The 20,681-nt window shown below is 40.9% G+C and overlaps 3 protein-coding genes and 5 non-coding genes across 9 annotated transcripts; 1 reads left to right on the plus strand and 7 right to left on the minus strand.

Annotated features, from left to right (window-relative positions):
* Positions 1-886: 886 nt before the first annotated feature.
* SNAPC5 (small nuclear RNA activating complex polypeptide 5) lies at positions 887-3,276 on the minus strand. The gene is made up of 3 exons (XM_035554833.1): positions 3,143-3,276; positions 2,702-2,788; positions 887-2,120 (listed from the first exon to the last, which is right to left on the minus strand). Exons 1-3 carry the CDS (start codon positions 3,230-3,232, stop codon positions 2,013-2,015), a joined length of 285 nt encoding a protein of 94 aa, XP_035410726.1. The 5' UTR covers positions 3,233-3,276; the 3' UTR covers positions 887-2,012.
* Positions 3,277-4,052: 776 nt separating this feature from the next.
* Positions 4,053-9,585, minus strand: RPL4 (ribosomal protein L4). The gene is made up of 10 exons (XM_035554832.2): positions 9,367-9,585; positions 7,727-7,898; positions 7,218-7,324; positions 6,650-6,788; positions 6,079-6,203; positions 5,575-5,704; positions 5,002-5,158; positions 4,714-4,797; positions 4,358-4,478; positions 4,053-4,272 (listed from the first exon to the last, which is right to left on the minus strand). Exons 1-10 carry the CDS (start codon positions 9,367-9,369, stop codon positions 4,135-4,137), a joined length of 1,176 nt encoding a protein of 391 aa, XP_035410725.1. The 5' UTR covers positions 9,370-9,585; the 3' UTR covers positions 4,053-4,134.
* On the minus strand, positions 5,461-5,531 carry LOC118252066 (small nucleolar RNA SNORD18). The gene has a single exon (XR_004780039.1). It is a non-coding gene; the product is annotated as a small nucleolar RNA SNORD18 (small nucleolar RNA).
* On the minus strand, positions 5,773-5,840 carry LOC118252067 (small nucleolar RNA SNORD18). Its single transcript, XR_004780040.1, has one exon. It is a non-coding gene; the product is annotated as a small nucleolar RNA SNORD18 (small nucleolar RNA).
* Positions 6,854-6,953, minus strand: LOC118252068 (small nucleolar RNA SNORD16). Its single transcript, XR_004780041.1, has one exon. It is a non-coding gene; the product is annotated as a small nucleolar RNA SNORD16 (small nucleolar RNA).
* On the minus strand, positions 7,405-7,476 carry LOC118252063 (small nucleolar RNA SNORD18). Its single transcript, XR_004780036.1, has one exon. It is a non-coding gene; the product is annotated as a small nucleolar RNA SNORD18 (small nucleolar RNA).
* On the minus strand, positions 7,971-8,072 carry LOC118252069 (small nucleolar RNA SNORD16). The gene has a single exon (XR_004780042.1). It is a non-coding gene; the product is annotated as a small nucleolar RNA SNORD16 (small nucleolar RNA).
* A 158-nt stretch (positions 9,586-9,743) lies between the features above and the next one.
* On the plus strand, positions 9,744-20,676 carry ZWILCH (zwilch kinetochore protein). Of its 2 annotated transcripts, none has more exons than XM_035554829.2 (18): positions 9,744-9,806; positions 10,097-10,148; positions 11,081-11,176; positions 11,295-11,413; positions 12,141-12,337; positions 12,797-12,876; positions 13,156-13,311; positions 13,553-13,624; positions 13,954-14,047; positions 14,920-14,975; positions 15,812-15,914; positions 16,705-16,784; positions 16,999-17,155; positions 18,511-18,539; positions 18,876-19,012; positions 19,306-19,401; positions 19,512-19,630; positions 20,300-20,676. In XM_035554829.2, exons 3-18 carry the CDS (start codon positions 11,153-11,155, stop codon positions 20,389-20,391), a joined length of 1,611 nt encoding a protein of 536 aa, XP_035410722.1. In that variant the 5' UTR covers positions 9,744-9,806; positions 10,097-10,148; positions 11,081-11,152; the 3' UTR covers positions 20,392-20,676. The 2 variants fall into 2 exon arrangements, with proteins under 2 accessions (XP_035410722.1, XP_035410721.1); XM_035554828.2 differs by lacking the exon at positions 9,744-9,806 and adding an exon at positions 9,836-9,919.
* The last annotated feature ends 5 nt before the right edge of the window (positions 20,677-20,681 follow it).

A 20,681-nucleotide genomic window follows, 5' to 3' on the forward strand; every position in this document is an offset into this window, starting at 1 on the left:
ACGGCAATAATGTGAGTGCTGTAAGCACAGTTATATGTAGTAGGATAACAGCAGGAGTACTTTATTACAACACGCAAACTAGTTTGTCTATTTTAATCCAGTATCCAATCCAAAAGGCACTGGCTAACAAAAGGTAGAGGGAAGAAAGGAGATAAAGTATAGCCCCGAAAACTGCTCTGTAACATGCTGAAGACAAATACAATTTTTTCGAAGGTCAAAATGAGCCTCTGGTAATGAAACCCTAGAACAACCCTTCCAGAACTGGCTTTGCAGAAGCAAAGCATGAGGCAGGTGCACCTGTTTTAAGATGGAGGCAAGGGACCAAGTGCAGTGCCCAAAGCAGATCAAGCGCTAATGCAAAGGAAGGAGAGGATGTCTACTGAGCCCCTTACAAACCAGCTCTTTGCATGATACTTCCAAAGAATTGTCTCTGCAAGCCACAACATCTGCTCAGACTTTTTTCTCCCTGCAAGCCTTGGGAAGGCTTTGCCAAGTGTTTTGCACTGGTGTTCTAAGCTCTTTCATTAGGACATCCAGGCTTCTCAAATAAACAATTAGTCCTTAGTACAGGATGAAGCTACATTTACATTCTAATGGTCTAGTTCCTATAGCTACAAGCCAAATACGAGCCAAATAATCTCCCTTCAAACAGTGGCAGGAAGTTATTGGTGGCTGAATCAAGTGTTCTGACCACACCCAGGATACTGGACACTTTTCCAAGTACTTTCCCCACTCTTAAAAGCAAACTTGAGAAGATTATTTTTCCGAGCTACTAATACCAAATACCAGAGACAGCAGTAGCACCTTTAGCTACTAGCTGTGCAGTGAATAAGCCTGGATTGTTGTAACTGACCAGTTTCTTAGTAAGACAGTTTGACAAAGTATCTGAATTAGAATATTACTTTTATTTGTTTTTAATCACTTTAACAGAGTTTGAATTTGTGTGCATCAAAATAAGTCTTCAGGAATTGATAAAATAACTGTACCACATGGTGTCTGCATTCCACAAGGAGAAAGAACATACTGTTACTGGTAGGAGCAGCACTAGCTTGTTACTGTACCGTTAAAGAAATTGCGGAGGAGACTTCATATCCCTTTCCATTTTATAAGTAAGTTATTAAACTCCTACTCTTCGAAGATAACTTGAAAGCAGAAAGTGGACTTAAGCTGATCTATGAAATTACTGTGGGGGAAAAAGAAAATAAAACTAATTTTAAAATATTAGTTTTTTATTACAAGTAATGTGGACTAATTATTACCATACAGTTTGTGGAACAGTAGAAGGACAATTAGCTGCTACGCTGAAAGAGCAAGTAGAAAATACTTCACTGTTTCAGTCAGACTGACAGTACTTAAGAACAGCACCAGTAGGGACAAAGAGAGGCTCCCTTGCTACTGCACTTAAAATGAGGTCAACAGTGCAATATCTGCTTCTCCCAGTGTAAGAACACCTACATCTATCAGTCACATTTCTAGGAAGTGTACGTCTGGTGGTCTGTGTAACTGAGAACATAGCAGCTGAATGCCTGGAGACAATCCTGGACACATCTGTGCTCACTGCATATCTTAAAATTCCCAGTTAAAGCAGATGAGGTTATAATATAATCATTGGTTTAGCAACCAGCCTCCGTGGCCTGGTTTTATATTTCAGCAACTGGAAATTAGAACAGACAAATTATTGCTTTTACTATGTTAAATTAGTCTGACTTGATTAATGACTTTTCCCATCCATGTGTAAAGATGTAATAAGCTACACATTAGGTTTTAAACACAAAATGGATTATGCTACATATCTGTGCAGCAAGTTTTCATTCTTTTAACATCTAATTCAAAATTTGCCAAGCTTCTGATATTCATGTCTTCAAGGGCAACTTCCCCAGACTCCCCAAGTCTTGCGTATCATACGGATCATATCCATACATAGGAGAACATGAAAATCTGTAGGCAAATTTTATATGAATGAAGAAGAAATTCCTGAGTCTGTATTATAAACCATCCTTGATTTTTTTCTCTCAAGAATCTGATTCCTCCTCCTCTTCTTCTTCCTCTTCATGATCTTGAAGACTTAGCTGTAATTCAGTTTGATTGATAGCAGCCTCGTTGTCCATCTGCCCAAGAGTCTGTTACAATAAAAGAATTTAACTCACCAGTTATCAAAATCAGCAGCAATACCAAATGCTTCTCACACCACTATTGAAAGTGAGTGGTGACAGTGTCTGTTAGAGATCTTGGTACTAGAACCATTGGCTGCAAGAGCCCATCGAAGCAAAGAGCATCAGTTCTCCATAAAAGAGTTTCAACCCATTCAACCTATACTTTAGGTAAAGGTTCAGATGATACCTGTACCTCCATCCCCTACGATCAGATGGCTAAAACACTGTGTCACAGTTAAGAGTAGTAGACACAATGCTTAATAAGCCTCGTATACTTACATACTGTGAAGTGAAGGTATGCCCAACCCTTCTGGAAACAACACCCTGCTTTCAGGGTTGGGAAAACCCCTTTGGACTTACTTACCTTAAACCATAACAAACGGGACAGATTTTACAGCTGGGCCTTTCAACCAACAGCAAGCATAAAGAAGCTCAACCGGCCGGGGAAAAAAACAACCACTACACAACCGAAAAGGGCACACATTCAGGGGGCCCAGCTTTCCGCTCGGGCCCCTTCCACCCATCCCAGGGCCGAGCACTGCCCTCACCTCCTGGCTCTCCGCAGCGGCTGCCGCCGGGACGGCCGCGTCCTCCTCCCTGGATCTTATCATCGACTGCAGCGCCAGCTCTTCCACCTGCGAACACGGGGACAGAAAAGCCTTTACACCGTTACTTCTCGGACTCTACCACACAGAAATGAGGTATTTCTGAATGACTGACAGCAGCCAAAGCCGCGAAGCCGTGCTTCAGCCCTCAGTGCGTGAGGGGCCACCAGCCCGGCCGTTACTGCCTGCAGCAGCCCCCAAATCCCAACCAAGCCCCGGGGAACGAGCAAACCCCTCGGGGCCGCAGCCAGCCGCCAGGACGCCGCCGCCCCCTCGCGTTATGAGGAGAAGGCCCAGCACCGGGCGGGCCGGGCCCGCTGCCGCCCGCCCAGCGCCGCGTTCCGGCCGCTCCGCTCCGCCCCGCGCCGCCCGGTGCCCGCCGACCTTGAGGCGGGTGAGCTGGTCGTGCAGCGCCGCCTTCACCCGCAGCAGCGTCTCCTCCTCCTTGCGCAGCTCCTGCAGGCGGCTCAGCATCCTGCCCAGCCGCCCGCCCGCCCCGCCGCCCCGGCCCCCTGGCGGCGACTGCGCGAGGCCCCGGCCCCTCCCGGCCCCTCCCGGCCCGGCCCCGGCAGCGCCCCCGTGAGCGCGGGCGGAGCCGCCGCAGCCGGCGGCCGAGGCCTCGCGTGACGTCACGGCCCGCCGCCATTTGCAGCCCCAAGCGGGAGCGGGGCCGGGCCGAGGCTGCCCCCGCCCGGCCGCGGCCCCAGGGGCAGGCAGAGCCGCTGCCGCCTCCCGTTAATTAAACGTTCGTTTTAACTCGTCGTGCACGGTAAGGGGAAAAAATCAAGTAACTCGGTGCAGTTGTACCGGCAGAAAGGGGCTCGTTAAAGTAGTTTTACTGAGACATGAGGGGAGCCCCCCAGCTCCAGCCCCCTCTGCTGACAGGAATTCTCCTGTCTGCCCCAACTGTCCCTGCTTTCTGCTCGTTTCCCTTCTAAAAGCTGCTCAAAGTGGGCTAAGTCAGGTAAATGTTTCCTAACCCTGAATTAAGATACTTAAAAGCAAGGATTTGCATTCTTTTTAAGTAACACTCCCCTCAAACCCAAAAAGCACAAGTTTTAAGACATAAAGGTTTAATGTGAAGTCTCAGGCTGTTGATGTTGTTGCAGACACCCTTGTCCCAGGCTACTGCCGGTTTCTGCATTCCACTTGGACAGTAAGACACACAATTCTTCCATACATCCTCTCCTAACGTGCTTCTAAAGCCACGTTAGACTTACACTTTTATCTTCCTGACTGTTGAACTTCATTCTGCCCCCACAAAATAAACAAGTGTCAGAAAAACACGGAAGCATTTCACTGTTCCAATAGAATTTATTAGCTGTGAATCCACAATACAGCTCTCTGAAGTTAGGCAGATGAGGACTGCATGGTGTTTACGCTTCAGCCTGGGCCTTTGCTGCCTCCTTCGCTGGAGCTTTTGGTGCAGTCTTGCCTTTGGTCTGGGCCTTAGCTGAGACCTTGGCCTTAGCTGTGACCTTGGCCTTAGCTTTCTTCTCTTCCTTGAGTTTGTGCTACAAAAAAGAAAAAGGATCATTAGCAAATACAAAATGGGTTTTAATGCTTCAGATTGTACTACTGGCTTCCATTCGTACTCACATTTTGAGCATGGCGCAGGATGGTGTTGCGTCGCATGGTTTTGGCGTACGGGTTCAACTTGATCATGATTCTCAGATTCTTCAGTGGATTCTTCTTCAGGACTCTACGGTGAATCTTTTTCCTGAAAGGAACAGACGTACATCATGACCACATTTCACAGTTCAAGTTCCATAAAGCTCTCCCTGAAGTCTGATTTAGGAGAACTGTAATTCCTAGTATTTACACCCAGTAACTAAAGAAACCTCAGCATTCTCTCACATCTCAAGGGACAGATTTCTGATCTCAATAAAAAGTCTTACACTTAGCAATTACTAAAAAGAGACTACACTTGGAAGTCATTAGTTAAAAATTATTACTTTGGAGGACGCAGTGCCTTCTGGATTTCCTGGCTTCTCAGGATTCTTCCAAGGTCCGTATTGGTCATCTTATGCATTGGGAGGCTGTGAAACAAACGTTCAGAGTTTAGATTGGTAGGAAAAAAACGTGACTAATTCAATGAAAAGAGGTATTTAGTAAAACGTACTGACTGGTGTTCATTTTCCATACCTAACCTGAAGAATCCCTGACACTGACAGGTTATTCTGCCACATATTTTTTTTTTTTTAACCCTGCATGTAGTTGTGTCAGAGATCAGCTGCACTTACTTATAGTCGCTCTTCAGAGTAGCAGGTTTGCGCCAGGTGCCGTATAAATCGTCCAACTTGCGGAAGGCACTTTCAGTCCAAATGCAGAAACGCCCAACGTGGCCACCAGGAGCAAGTCTCAGCAGATTCAGCTTGTTCACATCCAGAAGAGTAATTCCTATAGTAAAACAGACACCTCTTCAATTTATCACGAAAATCAAAGAACACAGAACTAAGAAAGAAATAGACACAGAAACTGATATGGACTTAGTAACTTCTACATCACTAAGTTATATATGCATATGCATGAAAAAGTATTAAATAAATTAAAAAAAAGAAGCCTTTTCCAGGAACAAACTTAAGAATTTGATTTATACTGTTCCAAATGCAGTTTATGAATGGTGACAGCCATAAAATTTGTTGTAAATATCTGTCAGCATCACCAAATCAGATTCCTGGAAATAAAGTTGTCAACTGCTTTAAGTCAGAACTTCCACAAAATCATGTGTTTCAGAAACACGGACCAATGAAGTGGAATCTCATCATTCAAGGCAGTCTCCCAACAAGAGTAAGCATGTTCCAAGTTAAAATTACCTGGGATATTCCGGAAAGCTTTAATGATACCATTGTCCTCGTTGTAAATGATGCAGGGTCCCCTACGCTGGATGCGACGGCGATTCCTCATTTTACCCTTTCCAGCCCGCATACGCTGAGAGGCATAAACCTACACAAAAAAATTGAACTTGTGAATATTCAAAAACATCCAAATTACAATAGTAAGACAAATCCATTTTAGTCAGAACTTCACAATCATCACTGATTATCTGAAACACGGACCAGTGAGAAGTTCATCATTCCCAAGAATCAAAAAAGACTGAGCTATCAATGTTAAGCAACACCGAAATGAAGAGAAATGAGCTCAGAGTAATGCAGCATAGGAAGAAACTGACATTAAGAAAAAAGTTTAAGCAGTCAAACAGTTTTGTTTCCAATGGATTTTTTGTGTCATCAAACCCAAATAGAACTATTTGGGATTCCTAATTTAACAATGGCAGATTATAGGAATGCATTCTTAAGAACATACCTGTAGCAACTCACCTTTTTGATGTCATTCCAAGCTTTAAGCTTCTTAAGAAGAAGAACAGCTTCCTTCGTTTTCTTGTAACTCTCAACTTTGTCCTCAACAACCAGAGGAAGTTCTGGAATCTCCTCAATGCGGTGGCCTAACAAGGATACAACATCAAAAGCAGCAGAAATGAAATTCACACTCTAATATGCAGGCAGAGTAAGAACAGTAAACAAGTTTCAATGAAGTATTACAGGCCTGCCTCAAACAATACCCAAGTAAATTTTAAGCATAATCTATGACTTCTATGAACAGAAATCAAACTGAACTGCCACGTGATTCAAAATTCAATCTCATTTTCACTAACTGTGAGGACAAGATTCGTGCCAGTAACGCACAAAGTACATCAGCATCCCCTAACTTCCAATACTGCAAAACTGTGTGTTACCTCCCCCAGTTGTACTTAACAAAAAGTCATCCTGCCTCAACTCTTTAAAGGAGCACTTCTCTATCCACAAGAAACATTTCAAGTAATCACAGTTACTGATACTGCTCAGGCAATGCCAAACCGCAGGCAAACGTTTCCCGAAGCAGAGCTCCCACCTTTAGACATGACCAGTGCTGGAAGAGCCGATGCTGCCAACGCGGAACAGATGGCGTAACGCTTTTGAGTTGTGTTCACTCTGCGGTGCCAGCGTCGCCAAGTCTTGGTTGGGGCAAACATGCGGCCTCCACGACACATCTATGCATCTACAGTTAAGAACAACCTTTTTGAAGCTTCTTTTTCCAGTGCGCCTCTTTAATACTTGCTCAGCATCAACTGTTCGTCAACCGTCTGTACCAGTACACTGACAGCAGGCAACTGTCACTGAGCACAGAGTAAGACGCAAATTACGACATCATGGCAAGACAGTATGCATCACAAGATTCGTCCACCACTTTTGCAGGGGGGAAAAAAAAAAGAATGAACGCCTCTGTTCATTCAAGTAAGTCTGAATTTGCACACAGGTGCTTCTAGTCACAAAGTTTTCTCAGACTCTGAAGTCCAGATCACTGCGGGCAGCCATTACCCCAAGACATGGAGGAATTCCATTTCGCATTTAGTTACAATTACTTCTCCTGGATGAGTTTAGATTTACACTCGACGCAAGCAGCAGCTACGAAAGGATACGTTCCCAAAGGCACCTTGGCCAGAGCGGTGAGTTCCACCACCTCGTACTCGAGGAATACGAGCCACGGCTCTCCCAGTGCCCCAAGACTCGGCACTGGTCTGATGACCTGCAGCAGAAAGATTTTAATTCAGAGAGCGACAACACTGCAATTTCCCCTACGCCACCGATACGCTGAGTTCGAGACCAATAATCAGAACTTCCACTGTTATCACATGGTTCAGAAACACGGACCGATGAAGTGGAATCTCATCATTTCAGCAAAACAAACCATGATTAGGTAAAATAACTCTTACCATATTAAGGATCTGCTTTTCCTAACAGTTAACATTTCATGTAATTTAAAGTCAGATCGTTAAGAATCAGAATAGTTTCCTTGTTTTCTCTTTGAAATCCTACTGATTGGTGCTTCTCTTATTTCAATTCTAGATTTGTTTCAATTTTAACCCACCTACATTAAAAATCAACAGCTACCACAAGTTATTCCACCCGTTCTGCAGACAAACCATACCTGCAAGTTCACTGACAGCATAGGGCTGCCTGTTGTTCTTGCGCAAATTGGTGTGAACGAAGTTCACGACATCAGGGCGAATGGGAGCCCTGAACACGGCAGGCAGGGTGACATTCTTCCCTGATGCTTCTCCCTTCTCGGAGTAGACAGATATTAACGGTCGAGCGCAAGCCTGAAAAAGAAAAAAGGAAAAACTCTTGAGCACAAGTCAAGTCCATCACTAGCATTTGAAACCATCAAATATTGCTCAGAATATAAGGTGTCTTCAGTTCGACAGTGCCAGCACGCTGACAGTAGGCAACTGTCACTGAACACTGGATAAGACGCAAATTACATCATCACAGCAATAGTTTTCACTTAAAATAGTGCTCCCCAGCGCTTCCCACGTTCTGAACACCACACCTGAGGTTTGAATTCAGGAGATGTCATTTGGGTAACGTTAATCTAGAACCCAATCTCTAGGCTTTCTCAACAACTATCCATCTGCTATTAAAAAAAAAAGTATGAAACCCACCTGTGTTTACCAGTTTCTCAAGACTTCAGATCATGTACAGCAGCTGAAATGCTGTACCCAACTTCTCTAGTACAATATAGAGGCTCACAAGGACTACAAGCAAGTTAACTTAAGATCAGACTGATTTCTTTTTTAAAGTATGGATCCCCAAACAGTCCCCAGCGCCTCAAAATTTGAGAGATGAAAAAGTGAATGGCCATTCTTTCTTCAAAACGTCTTGAAGATGAGCAATGATACCTTGCTGATCTGAACAGCAACCTTCACAAAATAATCTCTGAGCGTTGTAACTCATTTGTCATTAACAGCTCATGGCAACAGTACCGGCAAGGTACCTTCCTTCCCTTTCTCGTGCATAATTCATTTCACAGATGTTAAAAACACCACAAAACTCCAAAAAGTAACCAGCCAGCTGTACTGAGGGCACTGTGCTGCGTACCTAATGGTGGTTACCGGCAAGGCCCTGACTCTTGGAGAGCCTCACAGACACACACAACAAACTTCGTCAGGGTGAATGAAACTGTTCACGATCTGAACTGTATCAGCAATGAATACATACATATATATTTATATATATTGGCAGCCCCGTTCCACACCGAGGCCTGTTTATATTTGCATGTATATAAAATATTTTAGAAGAAATACAACTTAAAAAAAAAAAAAAAAACAACACAGCTGTAAGGAACGTTCTATCTACTATTCAACATTAGCTCCAAAGCTCCCACGTGGCTTCTTTTTGAGTTGCTTTAGGGAGCTACGTGACAAAACCGACTTGGTCGGTTGCTGCCCCGGCAGCAGGCCGCATCATCTCCCACGCCGCCCGAGGGCCGGGACCGAGGCCAGGACCGGGACCGGGGCCCCAGGGCCAGGACCCCAGGCCCAGGCCGGCTTCCAGCGGAGGTGCCCGGCCGGGGACCACCCCCCCCTCCCCGCTCCCGGCGGCCCGCAGAGCGCTGACGCCTCCAAAATGGCGGCCGCCCCCCCCCCCTCCACGCCTGCAGCCCTCGCGCTGCCCGCGGCCCGGCTCTGCCCTCGGCCCTCTGCCCGCCAGCCTCAGCCTGGTCCCGCCGCCCGCCCCAGGCCGCCTCCATCCCCGCCATCAGCCCGGTCCCGCCCCGTCCCCCCTCACCATGAGGGCAGCGGCGGAGCCCCTCGTGCTGCCGCCCGTCGCCGCCGCGGCACAACCGGAAAAGGAAGGACGTGGCACCGCTGCTTCGCTACCAGCCGTGTCCTTCCTCGCCCGCCCGCCGCCCCCGGCGGCACCGCCCGGCCCCCGGCTGCGGCCTCGGCCCCGGCCTCGGCTCCGGTCCCCTCCCCGCACCCCGCCACCGGCCGCACGGAGCCCTCTGAGCCCTCCCGGGACCTCCGTCGCCGCCCGTCACCTCCCAAACTGGGGGACTCTTTTGTGGCGGAGGGATTCCCGTGGCGGCCCTTTCAGTCTCACAAAAGTTGAATTTTTAAAAGATTTTTAAAATTATTATTATTATTTTTCCATAGAAGGGCGCAGGCAGAGAATAAAACCGAATAAAATCCTTGCCTAGATGGGAAAAAAATAATTTTTTGGCCGCGGTGGGCGGGCCGTCGCGCGGGGTGGGCGGGAGAGGCGCGGCTGAGGCGGCGACGATGGCGGCGGGACGCGCGCGGCGGGCGGCGGGGACGGAGCTGTACCGAGAGCTCCTCCGGTGCGGGACGGGACCGGCCGAGGGAGACGGGGAGAAACTCCGACGGGCCCGGGCCTGGGGAGGGGGCTCCTGGGGGGTCTCCGGTGGGGTCTCCGGTGGGTCTCCGGTGTTTTTGTGTACGGAGGCGGATTTTCTGTGAGGGAGATCCCAAGTAGTTAATGTTTCGTTTTGTTTCAGGGTATATGAAGAAGGAAAGAAAAGCATCCCTGAACACCCCTATCTCTTTGAGGTAAATATGTAGAAATAAAGCCTCGAAAGTCTGTGTGTTGGCAAAGCGCCTGCTGGTCCCGGTTGAAGCAGGTGTGTGGGCACCGCGCAGAAGTGGAAATTAGAACCATAGAATTCACCTCAGGGATGGCGTTATACTGAATTTACCTCACAGCATCCCCCGGCCTGGCCCCAGTTCTTTGCACTTATTAACGGTTAACTTGTTTAAAAGAATAGTAGGAACAAGTGAGTACGAGGGCGCTGCGGGACAGGGCTGGCTCAAGAAATTAATCTCAAGGTTTAGAAGTTTGGCAGTAGTTTGAAAATAAAATCAAATGATCATTTAAAGATAGGGTAATATGAAAAACCAAGTAGATATGATGGATCAAGTGATGCTTCCCTGTATTCTTAGAGAAACGATGCTCAAATAAAGGTATTCCTTCATTCCCAAGAACAGGCCTGGGTTATTTGATGTCTACGAACAATGTTTAGCGCGCTTAAGAGAAATTTAGAGATCAATTGACTTTAAATGTTACTTTAAATGCGTATATCTTAAAGATATTTACTGACTGCAGTTGCTACTTGACAACAATGATCCCTCGTTATCTGAGGGATAATATCTTCATACCTGAACTTTTGTTCATCTGGGTAAACTTCATTTTCTCAAAGAACCAAAGCGTTAAAGATGAAGGTTTCTATGTTGGTTATTTGAAAGTTGTTGCGTTTTCACAGTTGCTTTAATATTCAGTTCCGTCTTTGTGGAACTGAACGCCAAGAACTTCCTACGCAGTAACTGTTCTCCTGAAGTAAGAAAGCCTTGGATTCATGAGTGGTAGCAATGGAGTTGAAAAAAGACTTAAGTAATTTGTTGGTTTTACAATTTGAAGTATTACAAAGTTGCTGAAATACATCAATTACACATAGTGTATTATTTTTATTTTCTTTTTCCTCCAGAACGATGTAGAGATCTGTTTGTTTGGTCGTGGTTGCAAAAGTCCCATTGAAAGATTTTGGAATGGAAGTAGTATGGTGTATATTTTGCAAAAAGCAGTAAGTGTGTATGACGTTTGTTAAACTTTTAAATGTAATATAAAGTTTTTAATTTATTCCTATCAAATATTTCTACATACCTTGTATTTTTAGACTCATCTGTGCATTTCTCTTAAAGGGCCACAATGAGGGAGGTGACCCAATGGAAGAATCAAAATCAGATGATGCTCTTTATGCCTCTGAGCTTTTACCAAAGGAGAGTGCTGGACCAGTCGCTCTTTCTGTTAGAAGGGCAAAGTAAGTGCACAAGTCTGCCTCCATCCACTTATTTCAATGTAACTTTCTTTCTTTCTTTTTTTTATTTCCTAACTGTTGTCTCTCTTGCTGGTACTCAGCACCTGTGTTATTTTTGATCCCTCAAAATTAAATTACTCATCGGATTAATGATGAGCTGAGCATTTTTCGTCCTCCAAAATGACCTCCCCCGGTAGAAGTATCCCTAATGAAGTGTAACTAAAGTCCAAGTACTGGAAAAGCACCTGTGGCCTGTCCCATTTGGTTAATGGGACTGCCTGAACATAGATGCACAAAGAAAGTTTAGTTAAGACTTAAATGCTTGGTTTTGTAGGAGTTCTGTTTAAAAAATCTCATTGGGATTTAATCTTTGACTGTTTGGTACCAAGGCATGGTACCAAAGCATGGTGACTAGTTTGATTAACTAACTTACCCTTTTAAAACACTTGAAATGTAAAATTCAATTACAGTTTTAGAATTGTTAGTGTAAATGAAAGTATTGTATTAAATATATTATCAGTTATGATACCTTACTTTTTTTTCATGACTTCATTGCTCTACCTGTAAAAAGAGGATTATAATACTGCATTCTTTTTGTAAAATGATTTAATGTCTGCTCATGAAGCAGGGCAGATAAGAGTTAAGTGTTACTGATTATTCAAAGTTTTATGTAAGAGAAAGATTTAGTTATACTTGCTGGCATCTGATTCTTTCCTGTTCATACCTCTAGGCAGTTGATTTCCTTATATACAATGGCACAAAATCCAAACATGACCCATTTGAAGACAAGTGAACTGGCTGTGCTTCCTCCCCTCTGGATAAGGTGTGATGGCTCTGATCCAGAGTGTACTTGTTGGCTTGGAGCTGAGCCTCTCAAAGCTGGAAACAAAATCACAGGGATCAATATCTATATGGTTACATGTAACGGTAAGATTATGATGTTACGCGTAAAATTGCGTGAGGAAGGCTTAAGAATGTGGGAATACAAATATAAGGATTCTGCCTTTGTGTGATGTTGGCTTGGTACTGGTTCCTTGTTGTTTGTGGATATGTGTGGTTTTAATTTTTATTTCTTGTGAAAGAAAAGAGAAAGACGTCTGTTGTGCAGTGTGGGAAATAACATTTAAATATACTTACAGCAGCAGTATCTGTGCAGGCCTACCTTCAGTCAGGTGCAATCATCTAGCACTGACTCTTACTAAACATTTAAATGTTGACATCAGCTTTTATTGTCAGTAGAGTAGATGCAAGAGAAATGACAGCTTTCTGAAGGACAACATGAGTCCAAATAGAATATTTGAGCATTAATTCTGCATGGCAAATATGACTTACGTCATGTTGCAACTGGTTCTTTTTTTTTTGATTCTTACTTTTTTCCTTTCCCAGGTCCTACAGCTGATAAAACCTGTTTTGCAAACCTAGAGGAACTCAAAATGGCACATAAAGTCAAACACCATTCATCTATTGTAGGTTTCTATGGTCCGTCATGCCTCCAGTTTAAGTTCTAAAACCTCTGTATTCGCATTTATCATACTGGTTTTGGGAAGCTTTGTAGATGTTATTTAGAAACTCAGCATAACCCTAAGATACCATAATCTATTTTGAAGTGATGTTTGGGCTCCTTATATTACATAGTATGTCTCACATTAGCCAATTTTTTGTGTGTGAACTACTTCCAAAATATTTTGTGGGGGTACCAAATGATGTTGCGCTTCTTAATAATTTTTAAAATCTATTTATTCTAGGTGACGACAAAAGGATTTGCTCAGTATGAACTTATTAGAGCTGCTGCAATAGAGGACACAATTGTAGAATCTGAAAGCAATATATGTATTGACATTACGTGGAATACTGTAGATAAGATTCTGCAGCCACCCCCACTTACTGCAGCTGCCACACTGGTAAGTCGAGGAGCTCAAACTCTTTCCACTGCTTATATTATGAATAGTGTAAAGAATAGAAAATATGTTTGGCTCTTGCCATTTTTGTTTATTATTTATGTAAGAGATATTCTTTATATAAGCAATACAATGTGTTCATAGGCTAAACTATTAATTATGCTAATCTGCATTTCCCTAATGAAAATCTTTGGATACTTGATTTCTAAAGCTTGAGCCTGACATAAGTTTCTGGAACTTTCAGAATATTTCATTGGAGTCTGGGGACCCCAGGAGTCCTGTATATCCGCTGTATAGAGAACTGCAGTTTCTCCTTGTAAGTATAAATGAGAAATTCCGATTTCAGATGTACGTGGAATGGTGAATTTGTGTTAATAATTTACTCTTTTTAAAACTCCATCAGGTGTTTCAAAGATACCTTTAAGTATTTAGTTCAGAATGAACTTTGAATTCAGTTTCAGGAATCTGGAATACACAGAGAACAAATTGTGAATTGCAAAGCCAGGAAATCTGAGAAGTTTCAAAATTCAGTTAGCTGTACAGAGATGTATGATTCTGGGAGAAGTTAACTACATTTTGAAGAAAGACCTATGCAGAACCTTAAACAAGAACTGTTTTGTGTTTTGTTTTTGATGCTACTTTTAGACTTTGGCTGAAGGTTTGAAGACAGGTGTGACTGAATGGCCTGAGTCCTTGGAGTCCAAATCAGCTTTTGAACTGGTCCAAGGGTTTCTGACTGGTAATTTCTGTTTGTTGTGTGGGAAGAGAGGAATGTCAGATTTCATAGAAGCAAAGGAAATTCCAATATTTAATTTTCAAAGTATTAGAGATTGTAATTTATATTCTTAAATAATCTGCACAGAGCAGTTAAATAGGTTAATCGGTACATCTCTGAAATTTTCTTTGTCCCAATACCTTGTAAAAAAGAAATAAATTTTTTTCTTTGTAAAATGAGAGAACTATGTTTAAAAAACAATTGGACAAGTTCTGGGTGCATCTTTCAAGTTACTTGACATGCATATGAGCGTTAAAAGTGCGAAGGTTCCCAAGGAGTGGTGGTGGACAACAGTAGTTTGATATCTTGAAATAAAGCACCCAAAATTACTGATTGCTTCTGAAAACTGCTGTGAAATTCTGCTTATCAGAAGTTTAAGATATTAGAAAATGAATCTAAAAAGAAAATCAGATGTAGGAATGCACCAAAAGGTTTTCAAATGTGACAGTAGATTTTTCAGAAAGTTTTGTGTAGAAAGTACTTGGAGAAACAGACAAAAACAATCTCTGACAAATGAATTTGGAAGAAAAACAGAGACGATTATTAGACCACTGTTCAATCTTTATTCCTTCATCACTGGAATTTAAGGAGTTAATGCTTAGCTACAAGAATGTAGTAAAGATATACAGAGAAAACGTGTATTTTATAATAAAACATATTAAGAAATTATTTTTCAAAATATATGGTTGCTCAGTAGAAAAAAATTAAAAATTTATACATTTTGTCTATTAGCCACCCAGCAAAGTGTTTGTTAATTATGGTGTACCAGGGGATTTATGCAGTTGGTTCGACTATATTTTTTTCATAGTGGTGATTTTCGTTTTCTCCTCTACTAGATTTAAAGAAGAAACTGGATGGCTATTGTGTATCAGGAAATGAGAATGAAACAGAGGTATATGCAATTTCCTACCAGTTTTTGTCACCTTGGTCTGCTGATAAGTAGTTATTCTAAATTTTCATTATGTCTTGTATATTATTTAGGCATATATGTAGATATATAGACATAAAGAATAAAGATCTGTTGCTTTCTGTTTTTTTTTTCTTTTTAAAAATAATGGATGAAAACATAAAGTTACAAGTTCCATAGCTGCTCTCTAGTAAGTTCACTATAATTTTTACCTTCAACAAAACTCCCTTTTTTTTTAATACTAAATGCTCTACCAGTGTCCATTAAACATATTTTTGATATAACTTAGCATTCAGCGGCAGTCTCTGAGGTACTGGAGCTATACCTTCTTGCTTCTTTCCCTTCCCTTTTAACCACTATATATATAGTGGTTATATATACTGTTATTTAATCATCTGTGAGCTTGGTATCCTGTCACAAAATACGGTCTGTGCTTACTTTGCTGGCCTGTGTTCTGGCTGTTTACTGATGCTGTGTGCATCATGCCACTGTAAATTGAAAAAGATCATCTTGAGCTAAGCAGGTGTTTTTTACAAGACAGTCTTTACTTGGCTATCATCAAAAAATCTTTCCAACAGTAGACTTCACTTCCTGGACTAAACTTAGTAATTCTCCGGGGTGGTAAACACGAAAAGAATTAATTTTACTTTTCAATAAAAATATGCTTCTAAATTACCGTGCAGTGCTAGCTTCTATGGAGTACGTTCCCTGGATGGAAGAGGGGAAAAATCAGTAACACACCCAGTTTTAATCTCTGGAAGGAATTTGAATTTATAAGGCCTTTGAATCTTAGGCATACTTTTTTACTTAACCTCTTTCAGAATATCAAATCTGACACTGCTGCAGTGGATAGTTCAATAAAATCAATCTTCAGTGAACGAGGAGACCTGGATTTTGCTGAACAATTATGGTGCAAAATGAGAAGTAAGTAGACTTTTTTTCTTTTTTAACCCCATCCATTGCCCTTTAATTCTTCTCTTCCGTGTACCTACCATACTGTATTGCTTTCTTGATGAAATGAATGTAAATGTCTCTTGAGTTTTAAGGGCTGATCAGCTCTTCAGAAAATTTTTACCAACAGGCTTTTTCTAAAAGAGCTAGTTTTAGGTATGTAAGATGATTCTTACAACATATAAACCAACATCTAGCAGGAGATACTATATTTAATTTTATTTGATTTTAAAAGGTACTAAATAATCAGTAGCATGCATCAGCTCTAGAAGTTTATACTTATATAAAATACTTATAAAATTGTCTTTCTAGATCTGAAGGACTAGTTTTTAAAGTTGATGAGGCTGCATACAGATTTTATTATTCTTGTAATAGCACTTACAGTGCTATTATATAAGGAGATACTAATTCTTCATATTCTAAACTGATGCTATTCAGCTAATTTTATAAAGTGTGCCGAGTCGCAATGTGTAGAGAGTGAATGTGGACAAAAGTGTTACAGGACAAGCAGCTTATGTCATATTCTGTTCTCAAACAGTTATGCTTTTCAGTGGTCTCTTCTGATCATTGTTGCCTTAGAGTAACCCTATTCAAAGTCACGATATGACAAACTTAACAAAAAGCAATGCAATCTGTCATTTCAGCTATCATTTTTTTAAATGAGCAGTTTAGTTTTTGCAAGTATGCATTGGCCTGTTATTGATCTAACAGCTGAAGGGAAAGCCTGGATTGATAAATAAAATATTGCATCATTTTTCTTAAGGTGTCAGTTCCTATCAGGAGTTGGTAGAGTGTTTCACATTGATCATAAAATCCCTGAAACATGGTGAAGTACAGCCATGGGTATGTATTTGTATTTCACAGTGAATTTTATCCTTTTGAGTTGCTTGAAGGAGAACATGATTTTTCTCATTTAGCTGCCCCTTATTTCCATGTTACGTTGCTTTTAAGTTACTTTTGCATGTTACAGTTTGTCTCTGTTTCCGTGGTGTTGTACTTCTAGTATTATGAGGTTTAGCACACAGCTACAACATAGTAAAACTGTTTTAATTTTCAGATTCACCAAGGGAGTAGCAGTTTGCTAAGTAAATTGATTCAGCAGTCTTACCATGGCAAGATAGAGGCCGTTTTCCTCAGTGGCATCACTCCAGTTCAAATGCTCCTAGAGATTGGTTTGGATAAGATGAAGAAGGATTACGTCAGCTTTTTCATAGGTAAGCCTGGTATCTACTAACATGATTAGAAGTTAAAGGGAAAAGGTTACTTCATGCAGGAAATGGAGATTATCAGGGGGCTGGAGCATCTATGAAGAAAGGCTGAGAGAGCTGGGGATGCTCAGCCAGAGGAACAGAAGGCTCCTGGGTCTCCTCATTGCAGCTTTTCAATACTTAAAAAACTTTCACTACTTTCGAAACTAAAAAAAGGGGAGATTTAGATTAGGGGTTAGGAGGAAATTCTTCACTCAGGGTGGTGAGGCACTGGAACAGGTTGTCCAGGGAAGCTATGGATACGCCATCCTGAAGGTGTTCAAGGCCAGGCTGGATGAGGCCCTGGGCAACCTGATCTAGTGGGTAGCATCCCTGCCTACAGCAGGGAGTTGGAACGAGATGACCTTTAAGGTCCTTTCTGACCTGAGCCATTCAATGAAATAATGAAGTTTGTGGTAACCTTGATCTCACTTCTGCCTGCCATCTGCTGAATTTCCATCTCCAGTATCCTTGGTATTTGTACTTCCCAGTTGTATATATTTTTCCAAACTTAAAAAATGAATATGCTTCAAAATAACTACGCTTAGCAAAGCTGTGTATTTCTTTTTTCTAATTAAAAAAATCTCAAGGTTTTACTTAGTGTAAAATGATACCAGACTTATGTAACAGGACTGTTTTGTTTTCCTATCTGTTTGCTGTAGGTGATAAAATAAGACCTTCATGCTCTTTTTGTCTTTTCTTCTATGGTCTACAAGGGTTAAAAGGAAATCAGACAAGGGTGTTTGTATGTAATAGCTGTGTTTGTATGGTCTGTAGTAATTAGATACTTTTTTGTACATATTTTATTCTTGAAACAAAAACTAGGCTGGAATGATTTTCATAAAGTACTTTTTTTTTCTTGAAAACATTGTGGCTTTATTTTCAGTATTACAGGTGTATTTTTTTCTGAATCTGGGAGGGGTGTCATGTTTACCAGTGGTGTTATCCACTTCCTTTTTCTTCATCTCTTCACTTCTTGATTTCTTCTTTGCTTTGTCACACTGTTTTCTTTCTTTGATTTGCTTGCTCATTTTTGCTATATGTAAATCTGTACGTCTCTAGGAGGTTGATTGTCTCAAAGTATACAGTAGGTTTCTACATTGTGTTTCCATGTTTGTGCAGCCTTGGTGGTATGTAAGACAATGCCACTTGGCAGGTTTTTTTTCTTATTTTGAAAGAGTAATCATCAATAAATAACATCCTCAATCTTAGTATCTTAACGGCTGTCTTTTTGTTTTGAAATTCCCTGTTAGATCACCTGAGTGTTGCTTGTATGTCATCTGACAATGTGGGGTAATCTTTTTTTCCTGTTCACTTTACAGGTCAGGAACTTGCAACATTAACCTATTTGGTGAGTTCCTTTACTTTTAACTTTTAAAGTAGAGCACACTTAGCTGATGGTGGGATGCAAGTCATCTTTCGCAAAAGTTGAGTAACTGAATTGCAAATCAAGAGGATGGGACATTATCCTGCAAAACTGTAATTATGTAGTTTATATATTATTTCCTAGGTATCTGGTATGAGTCGTCAGGCAGTATAGTTCTGACTTTGTTCTGATTGTTGGGCCATTCTTTATATTTTTGCTTTTCAAAAGAAGCAAGAAAATGTTTTTAGTAAACTGAGAGTATGTTGTGTGTCTGTAGAAATTGAGTGTCCAGTTAAGAGTGGAAACTGTTTGCTGTTCCAGGATTACTTCATTTCCACATCAGTAGATCTACAAGAACAAGTTCATCGTGTTCAGAAGCTTCACCATATGCTGGAAATAATGGTCAGCTGTACAGTCTTACTTCAGTTTAAACATGAGAACCTCTTCCCTTTGACACAGTAATTATTTCATTTTACTTTCCTTTTCAATAGTACGAGCAAATAAATTCTTTGATGGTTGTAAAGAAACTTTCAAAAAAAAAAAAAAAAAAAAAAGCAACCCTCCTGAATGCTGATGATTGAGACTGCAGAAGCTGGATCTTCTTATTAAATTTTGGTTTGTGATTAAAATTGATAAAACAAATGAAATTATAAAACCTGAGGATCTAGTTAATTTTGGACAAGGCTTATGCCGTGTCACACAAGTATTTCTCCAAAGAATGTTTGTAACTAGTTGATTTATATTATTCTAGAACTTGTCTGAAATATTATAAGGAAAACCCTCTAAATGAGAAGCATGTGTTTCAACTGCCAATCAGGCCAGCTCTCGTCAAGAAGTTCTATCAAAAGTAAGATAATCTTCTGTGTTTTAAAATTAAACAGTAGCATTAAAATTCAGATTGTGAGTTCAGATCTGAATACCTAATTAAATTTTAACATTTTTTGATTATTTTGTCAGTGATCACCCAGAAATATGGAAGGTGGACATAAGTAGTGGGCATGGCCAAAAGGAAGTTAAAACAACATGGCAAGTTAGTACTAGTCCTCCTGTTGAACATATGATATCAAACAATATAGGTAAGGAATATGTATGGCGAAATGAAGTAATGAAAGTAAACATTTTAAAAGAAATTCGGTTTTTATACTGTGTTCAGTGGGTCTATACTTTTTCTTATTTATATCTTCAGCAAAACTGAAACAGCGTTTGTTTTTTTAATAAAAATGTGAGATGGTATCTATAGCATCTAAGAGATTTTTGGAAAGTTGTGACCTGCCTTCTTACTTTTGCTGAGTTATGTTTTTGGAGTTAAAATGACAGAAGAGTTCTAAATAAGACATGATTGTTTAGTATTCTCCGCAGTATGTTATAACTGTTAATATCTTTGCCAGTTTATCTGAGGACGGGTTTGAAGAGAAACTTACCTGTTACTGAATGCTGGCCTCTAGTCTGAAAAGCAAACAGGCACTAAGGAGAGAAGGCATGCCTTGCTTCATAAAATCAAATGTAGGATAAGTGAAAATGCATAAAGACAGGGACGAATTCAGAATATAGACTGGTATAGAAATGGTTTGCCTCTTTGTCTTGGGTGGAGGAGATTTGTTACAGAGTAATGCTTTGGTAAAGCTTTCCTATCTTTCTCAATTTTTGTCATGAAGTACTTTCACTAAAACTTAGCTTCAAGAACTGTTTTCAAAATTACTGCGTGAACTAAATACTCTGGCTAACCATATCTTTCATCTCTGCAGGTCTCTTGTGCGATTCTACAGTTAATGGAAGCACTGAAGAAAGAATGTATTTTATTACAATGACTAATTGCAGTCAGGTGCATTTCACATAAATAGATGTTACTCTCCAGGCAGGCACTGGAAAGGTACAGTAAAGGGGAAAGTTCAGTATATTTAGCAACATTCTCTGATTTGAAGAACAATACATCTTACTGAGTTATTTGCTTTAGTATGCTCATGTGACATAAGCAGCCATAATTCATCTGTACCCGTCTAGTTTGTACATATTGTGCAGTTATGAATGTACAGTATAGTTACTTTGAAAATATAGTAGATATTTTGGTTCATAAATTTACAAACATTCAATAAAGTTCTACACTTTGGGATTTAAAATTTTATTTTG

This window comes from Cygnus atratus, chromosome 11 (genome assembly GCF_013377495.2).
Source record: "Cygnus atratus isolate AKBS03 ecotype Queensland, Australia chromosome 11, CAtr_DNAZoo_HiC_assembly, whole genome shotgun sequence".
NCBI lineage: Eukaryota > Metazoa > Chordata > Aves > Anseriformes > Anatidae > Cygnus > Cygnus atratus.